Below are 8514 nucleotides of genomic sequence, written 5' to 3'. Positions count from 1 at the left end.
TTTTGAGACAGCGTCTTTCAAGTCACTGAATTGCCCAATCTGAGTTCAAATATGCAATCCTCCTGCCTCAGCCTCCCAGAGTGCTAGGATTACAGATGTGCACCACCAGCTTTTTATATAGAGTCAGATATGGGATCAGCCTTGTATTGCTTGGGAAGAGAAGGAGGAACCCACTGATTTTAGTCTTTAGGTGTGTGTGTTAAATTTTAAAGCTAACCACTAACACAACAGGAAACATAAATCCTAAAACATTAGAGAGGGGAAATGGAATTAGAAGAAATTCAACCTATACAAAAGATGACAGAAAAGGAGAAATGATAGAGAGAATAAGCTACAAAAATAAGGACAAGGACCAGGGATTTAGTTCAGTGGTGTCACACCTGCCTTGCAAGTGCAAGGTCCTGAGTTCGATCCCTGGTACCACAAAAATAAGTACAAAAGGGCCAGGGATTTAGCTCTGTAGTGCCACTGCCTGCCTTGCAATTACAAGGTCCTAAGTTCAATCCCCATTGCCAAAAAAATAAATAGATAAAAAGTAAGGACAAAAAAACCCCCAATCACTTTGGAGGAATAATTCCAAATATATTAGTAATTACAATAAACGTAAATGGGATAAAATTGCACTTAAAAGGCAGAGATTTCACAAGAAATTAACAATCCAAAAACTATAACTAAAACATGACAGCAAATGACAAAAATAAAAGTGATTGCAAACACTAGTCAAAAGAGATGTAGGGCCAGGGATTTAGCTCAGTGGTTCTGCTGCCTGCCTCAGAAGCACAAGGTCCTGAGTTCAACCCCTGGTACCAGAAAAAAAAAGAGACAGATGTATGCTATTTGTTTGTTTGCAGTACCAAGGATTGAACCCAGGGTCTTTGCCTGCCCCCCATTTTTCTTTTTCTTTCTTTTTTTTTTTTTTAAGGGATAGAATCTTGCTAAGTCACTAAGTCCTTAGTTCTTGCTCAGGCTAGGCTAGAACTTCCGATCCTCCTGCCTCAGCCTCCCAGAGTGCTGGGATATACAGGCCCATACCACCACACCCACCCCAGTCTTGACAAAGTGTGGCAGTGCAGAGCACCATGCATCTCCCTACTGTGGCTGGCGTGGAGGAGAAGGCTGCCCGCCGGGCTCAGGGGACCGGTGACACAGCAGGAAGGTGGCAGAGCCTCAGGAGGCTGAGATCTGAGCTCACAGCTGACCAGGGAGGAAAGTGGGGGCCCGCAGATGGGACAAAATGAATGGTGGTTGTCAGCTGGATTAACATGGTGATGTGGGTCCAAGACTGGCCCTGAGAGCGAAGGCAGAGGCGGGCAGGTGGCAGCCGGCGAGGCTTCCCCAGGGCATGGGAGGGTCCAGAGGAGGCAGAGGCAGGGTCAGCTCTGGGGACCCCAGAGACGGGCTGAGGGGGAGACCAGAGGCCAACGGGGGCTGGGACGGAGCTAGGGGAGAGGATGAGCCTGTGTGGGTCGGGACTGAGGGGACAGGGAGGCAGGAGACAATGGCCGTGAGATCTGCAGGGTGCTGCTGGCGGCCTCACCGAGAGGCCAGCTTTGGGGAGGGGGTTGGACAGGTGCTGAGCCTGGGACCCGGGAGGGAGAAAGGAGTCGGCAGTGCTGGCCAGGTGCTGGGTCATCCATGTGGCACCAAGACCCAGCGAGCGGCCCCTCCAGGGAGTCCTCGCTGGGCCCGGGACCAGCACTTTGTTGGTTTTCAACTTCCCGACCCAGGCTCTGATCCTCATTCTCCCCCTAGAGATCAGACCTGACCGGAAGCTCCCATAGATGTTGTTGATAGAAACAGTGACCACGCACCTGCTGTCAGCACCAGCGGTTCAAGGGTGGTGATAAAAGGCCTAGAGGGGCTCTGGCTGGGCGTGGCAGTGCACACCTGTGTCCAGCACTGAGGAGGCTGAGGCAGGAGGAGCTATGAGCTTGAGGCCAGCCTGGGCTACATAGTGAGACCTTGTCTCAAAACAAAAAAAACAAAAAAGGGCCAGGGGTTGTAGCTCAGTGGCACTGGGACTGCCTTGAAAGCACAAGGTCCTGCATTCCATCCCTGGTACCAAAATAAAGAAAGAAAGAAAGAAAGCAATAAAAATAAAAGATTACCCTGTCACTCCCAATGCAGCACAGCCCTGGGCCAGAGTCCCATGCTGCCAAATTGTGGTTCTAAGAATACTTTATGAGACTGGAAAAATGTGCACAATGTATTTATTATTAATGGGAAATACGGGACCTGTGAGAGTATATTATCAACATTTTGTAAAAAAATTAAAAGATAATGACAAGTGTGTAGAACAAAAGTTGGAAGGGTATATACCAAATAGTTCACATAGGTTAACTCTAAATGTATCACACACTCAGGGAGGCTGAGGCAGGAGAATTGCGAGTTTGAACTAACCTGGGCAACTCGGCAAGATCCTGTCTCAAAAAAATAATAAAATACAGTGGACCCTGGACTTATGAACTCAGTTCATTCCCAAGGGCTGGTTGTAACTCACATTGGTCAGTGAAGGCTCAGGCTCCTCTCCACAGCCTTCAAAGTCTCTCTCCTGCACACAGCAGAGCTCAATGTTCTTAGAGAGACGCTGGCCCGGGGTTTCTCAGTGAACCCAGCACAGGAAAGGATGCTGTCATGTTCCTTCCAGAGCTCTGTAAGGGTTAAGTCTGTATCTGAGACCATCGGGAAGCACAAGCGGCTGGCATTCAGGTTGTAACTCAAGACCTTGATCATAAGTTGAAATTAAAATTCCGGTCCTAACCCAATCGTCCATGTGTTAGGCCAGTCGAAACTCAAGGGTCCGCTGTAAATTAAACAGGGCTAGGAGGTAGCTCAGTGTAAAGGCCTTGAGTTCCACCCCCAGTACCGAAAAACCAAAAATAGAGTCTTGGCTGGTTTTCCTTTCCTTCTAATCTGCCCTGAAATGAGCAGGCAGCAGTTGTACCCATGAGGCCTGTGAAGAGCCGCTTCCCCTCGGACTGTCTGACCGTCGAAGCTCTGAGAACCCAAATGCACCTCCTGCTTTCTCCCCGAGACCGCGAGGTGTCCTTGTCACTGAGAGGTTTCTTCTGGCTCTGATCTTTGGTCCCGAACTGGCTGGCTCGCGGGCAGCACACACAGGGACCCCGAGGTGGAGAGGCTGCTCTCACGTGGGAGCGGGCGGGGAGGAGCTGGGGAGGAGGTGCCCTTCCAGCCAGGCCTCACCACCCCATGGTCAGTCACCTTCCAAAGGTCCCCTCGCAGCACACGAGGCTCTGCAGGGCCACCCCAGCTAGAAACTGCAATGCGAGGGAGCCTTCGGGCAGCCTGCCAGGCTTGACATCCTGCGGAAAGCAGGTGATGGGCCCAGCCCTGGTGGAGAAGGGCGCTGCGGGGCTGGGTGGGGCTGGGGCAGTGTGTTCGGCCTGTTCCTGGGTCCACACCCTCGTAGCAGGAAGAACAGAGGAGAAGAAACCCCAAGAGGGAAGATTCCAGAAAGGGTCTTTCAGATTCACACCTCGGGGTCACAGTGAGCAAGCCTGAGCTGTGGGTACAGAGGCCCAGGCTCCTTCCTGTCTTCCAGGCCTGGACACAGCTTTGCACAGCTGAGCCTAGGGTAGAGATCCCTGACAGGACTGAGGCAGGCAGATGGGGTAGATGGACCTCTCCTGCAGGTAACCCTACAGCTGAATGTGAAAGGGAAAGGGGAGCTGACCACAAAAAGAAGTAGGAATGGAAGTCCTGGAAGCGGGAACAGCAGGTGCAAAGGCCCTGGGGCAGGAGGTTTGCTATGTGATGGACCTGCTAGAGTAGAGCACAGGAAGCATGTGGGGAGGAAGGGAAAGCCAGCCCAGGCCAGGCCAGGTGCTGAGGGGCAGAGGGAGGTGACAGCATCTTCTTAGTGAGTCTCACTACCAGTGTGGGTCCAGGGGAGAGCAGAGAATCCTGCATCTCTAGCATGAGCGCATGAACTGCGCATGTCTAGAGGAGGCTGGGCATGGGTGTAAAACAGGCCGAAACCTCATTGCGCAAAGAGTGAAAACCTTCCTAAGCTTTCATCTTGCTTACACGGTGGAAGAACAATATTTTGGAACTACTGGGATAAATAAATATATTATTCAAATTGATTTAATTATGTATCAATTTTTAAAAACAATGAAAATTGATTTCACCTGTTTGGGTTTTTAAAAATACGGACCCGGAGGAATGCAGAGCTGTGCCCGTGGTTCACACGGAGTTTGTAATCGGGCAGCGCCGGTCCCTGTTTTTATTCTGTGGGTGCAACTGTGCCTAAAATGTCACTGCTCTCGGGCTGGCTGCCTCTCAGGTACAGTTGTGTGATTCAACATTTTCGTTGTTGTTGTTTCGTATTCCTGCTTGTTATAAAAGTAACAAAAGAAAAAAAACTGCCCATAACCCCCAACAGCTGGAGTTCACACTAAGAACAGCTTGGAGGATTTCCTGCCAGGCTTTCTTCTTGTATTTATTTATTTATTTTTGGCACGCTATGGACAGATAACTAATGTTTAGTTTTATGAAATCCTGGCTATGCAGGATGCTCCTTGGAGTTTCCCATTTCCCCCTGAGTAGCACACAGGGGCATCCGCATGTCATTAGCAGGGCTGCCCCGTGGCTATGTGGCCTCTTGTGCCTCCGTGGCCCGCGTGGCCCGGCCCAGTGCCGCCCCTCCGTGGTCCCCTAAACGTGGCAGCTGAGATCGGAGGCTAAGAGCTGGGACTCTGGCACCGAGGGCCTGTGTCTGATCCCAAGTCCGTCCCCTTCTGTGCACCCCCGGGTGCGCTGCTGCACTGCGGTGTCCATTCCAGGCCCCTCCCGAGGCACTCTGCTGTTAGAAGGGCAATAACTTACTGTCGCAGGGCAAGTATTTTCCCAGTGTTAGGGTCTCACTGTTAGACCAGACTAGGCTTGTTCTCTTTGACCACAGGTGCAGCCACCACGCCTGGCTGCTGCTTGTTGGGTCTTGTTGTGGGTACTAATACTTGGCATATGGTGTTGAACATGTATGTCAACAGGGATGTAACATGAATATAATTTGTTTTCTTTTTCCTGTCCTGGGAAATGGACCCAGGGCCTTTGAAATGAGCTACATAAAGAAATAATAAATGAGCCGGGCGTGGTGGGGCACGCCTGTCATCCCAGCACTCAGGAGCCTGAGGCAGGAGGATCGCTGTGAGTTTGAGACCAGCCTGGGCTACGTAGTGAGTTCCAGGTCAGTCTCGACTACATAGTGAGACCCTGTCTCAAAAAAGAAACAAAGAAAGAAATGATAAATGAGGGGACAGCTGTGTCCAACATGATGTAAATGCCACGTGTGTACCTGCACAGAGACCACGCAGTGCCCTAGTAATGTAATGTTTGTGTTCTGTGTGATGGTTAAAAAATAAATCTAAGGGCTGGGGATTTAGCTCAGTGGTTTTTCCACCTAACTTGCAAGCACAAGGTCCTGAGTTCGATCCCCAGTACCAAAATAAATAAATTAATTAATTAATTAAGAGAAAGAAAAGGAAAGGAAAGGGAATAGCACGAGCATGTATTTTTGTTTTTCCTTAGTACGAGTTTGCAACGCTGATGTGCTCATCGAGGGGCGTGGCCACATACTTAGGGCTTTGAGTCCTTTTTGTTTGTCCTTCCTTTTCTCTCCCTCCCCTAGATCCTCTCCCCGTCTGCAAAAGTTCCCCCTCCCTGCTTCACCTTTTACTTTACGCTGGGTCCCTCCTATAAGAGAAATCGCGTCATACCTGCCCTCGGGTCGGATGAGCCTCCCTCAGTATTCGGGCCTCGAGATGTGTCCATCTACCTAGAGGTTCTCACACTCGCCCTCTGTGCGGAACGGCCCTCCACTGTGTATAAAGACCGCGTTTTCTGCATCTGCTCACCAGTGGGCCTGTTCTAGGATTTAGCTGTTGTGAACTGGCAGCACCTGTATTGTAACACCTGGGGCTCTCACACTAACCCTGATCAAATGTGGAAATATTTCCAGAGGGAAGCGGTTCGGTGGTCACGTGGCCAGGAGGGATTAAAGGCTTTAAATAGCCTCACGTGAGTCTGATCGAGTGTCGCTACAGATGGAACTCACTGTCAGCGTTATGAAAATCTGACTTGTAGGGTTGACACATTTTGAGAGTGCAGGCACTGAATAAAGGTTTGTACCAGTACCGATTTTACGGGGCAGTTAGGAGGATTAAATGAGCTTTTACTTGCAATGCATTTAAAACAGTATCCGGCACCAAATAAGGGTTAATGGATGTTAGCTGCTGGTTTTACTATTCTTCGTTCTTTTTTAAAAAATAGGTATAATTTGCATATAAAATGTCCCTGTTTTAAGCATACAGCTAAATTTTGACAGCTAACTTCCCCTGTGTAACCACCGGGTGTCCGGTCACCAGCTCTCTGCCTCCCTCCTCCCCCTGCCCAGGGCCTGCACCCCACATGTACAGGCAGAGACCCTGCTGGGAACGGCAGGGCCTGGGCACCCTCTTCCCACAGGGCTGCCTTGGGGTCCCCTGGTGGGGCCAGCAGCCCTCTCCTGCAGGCGCCTGTCTGTTCCCTGTCACTGGGCATCTGGGTGGCTGCCCTCTAGGCTTAAAGAACAGGACTTCTGGGCCAGGGTTTAGCTCAGTGGTTCCGCCACCTGTCTCAAAAGCTCAAGGACCCAAGTTTGATTCCCATTACCAAAAAAGAAGAAGAAGAAGAAGAAGAACAGGACTTCTGTGAACAGCACTTCAGCTGTCCTGAGTACACACCTGGGCCTGTGATGGCCAAGGAGTGGCAGCTCTAGTTTTCTAGTAGTTTGGTGGGGTTCTTCTGTTTTCTTTTCTTTTCTTTTTTTCTTTTTTTTTTTTATGGTACCAGAGATCAAACTCAGGACCTTGCACTTGCGAAGCAGGCATGGCACCACTGAGCTAAAATCCCCAACCCCATATTTTTTTCTTTTTTGACATAAGGTTTCCCTATACAGTCCAAGCTGGGTTTAAATCCTCCTGCCTCAGCCTCCCAAGCGTCAGGATTACAGGCGTGCACCCAAGCTGGCCACTCCTGTGTGAACTCTGTAGGCAGCTATCAGACTGCTTTCCACAGTAGCCGCTCCATCCCCTAACCCGCCAACCCCATCTCTCGCTCTGGCCACCGTCCCTGCCCGCCTTACTGACCCGTGTCCCCCCTCCCAGGTGATCCGCACAGACACGTTCAAGCACCTGCGGCACCTGGAGATCCTGCAGCTGAGCAAGAACCTGGTGCGCAAGATCGAGGTGGGCGCCTTCAACGGGCTGCCCAGCCTGAACACGCTGGAGCTCTTCGACAACCGGCTGACCACGGTGCCCACGCAGGCCTTCGAGTACCTGTCCAAGCTGCGGGAGCTCTGGCTGCGTAACAACCCCATTGAGAGCATCCCCTCGTACGCCTTCAACCGCGTGCCCTCGCTGCGCCGCCTCGACCTGGGCGAGCTCAAGCGGCTGGAGTACATCTCCGAGGCGGCCTTCGAGGGGCTGGTCAACCTGCGCTACCTCAACCTGGGCATGTGCAACCTCAAGGACATCCCCAACCTCACGGCCCTGGTGCGCCTGGAGGAGCTGGAGCTGTCCGGCAACCGGCTGGACCTCATCCGCCCCGGCTCCTTCCAGGGCCTCACCAGCCTGCGGAAGCTGTGGCTCATGCACGCCCAGGTGGCCACCATCGAGCGCAACGCCTTCGACGACCTCAAGTCGCTGGAGGAGCTCAACCTGTCCCACAACAACCTGATGTCGCTGCCCCACGACCTCTTCACGCCCCTGCACCGCCTCGAGCGCGTGCACCTCAACCACAACCCCTGGCACTGCAACTGCGACGTGCTCTGGCTGAGCTGGTGGCTCAAGGAGACGGTGCCCAGCAACACCACGTGCTGCGCGCGCTGCCACGCGCCCGCGGGGCTCAAGGGCCGCTACATCGGCGAGCTGGACCAGTCGCACTTCACCTGCTACGCGCCGGTCATCGTGGAGCCGCCCACGGACCTCAATGTCACCGAGGGCATGGCGGCCGAGCTCAAGTGCCGCACGGGCACCTCCATGACGTCAGTGAACTGGCTGACGCCCAATGGCACGCTCATGACGCACGGCTCCTACCGCGTGCGCATCTCCGTGCTGCACGACGGCACGCTCAACTTCACCAACGTCACCGTGCAGGACACGGGCCAGTACACGTGCATGGTGACGAACTCGGCCGGCAACACCACGGCCTCCGCCACGCTCAACGTCTCGGCCGTGGACCCCGTGGCGGCCGGGGGCGGTGTCGGGATATTGGGAGAAGTAGGATCAGAGTCAGTGAGGCCAAGTTGGAAGGCCCAGATATCAATTCAGTGTCCACAGAGGCTGGCAGAGTGTCAGAGTGCACAGTGAGTGTCAGGGCTATGACAAAGCTCAGCTGTCATAATGCCGATGAGTTAGCATTCTGGAACGGTGGTCACGGTTGCCAGGGAGGGGTGGATTGTGGGAACTGTGGAGACAGCAGCAACAGGCTAGGCCCTGGGTGTCATGCCCATCC

General features: G+C 52.6%; 1 protein-coding gene across 1 annotated transcript in view; it reads left to right on the top strand.

Annotated features, from left to right (window-relative positions):
- Positions 1 to 8514, top strand: part of Lrrc4b (leucine rich repeat containing 4B) — a 19181-nt gene that overhangs the window by 8810 nt on the left and 1857 nt on the right. Inside the window, exon 2 of the mRNA XM_010640866.2 lies at positions 7167 to 8279. Within this exon, the coding sequence (XP_010639168.1) occupies positions 7167 to 8279 (1113 nt within the window). The remainder of the gene's footprint in view (positions 1 to 7166; positions 8280 to 8514) is intronic.

The sequence above is a fragment of the Fukomys damarensis genome, unplaced genomic scaffold (assembly GCF_012274545.1).
Source record: "Fukomys damarensis isolate Sample0158 unplaced genomic scaffold, DMR_v1.0_HiC HiC_scaffold_19, whole genome shotgun sequence".
In the NCBI taxonomy this organism is placed as follows: domain Eukaryota; kingdom Metazoa; phylum Chordata; class Mammalia; order Rodentia; family Bathyergidae; genus Fukomys; species Fukomys damarensis.
The sequence above is the reverse complement of the archived record's forward strand: the minus strand, read 5'-3'. Positions and strand labels throughout refer to the sequence as shown.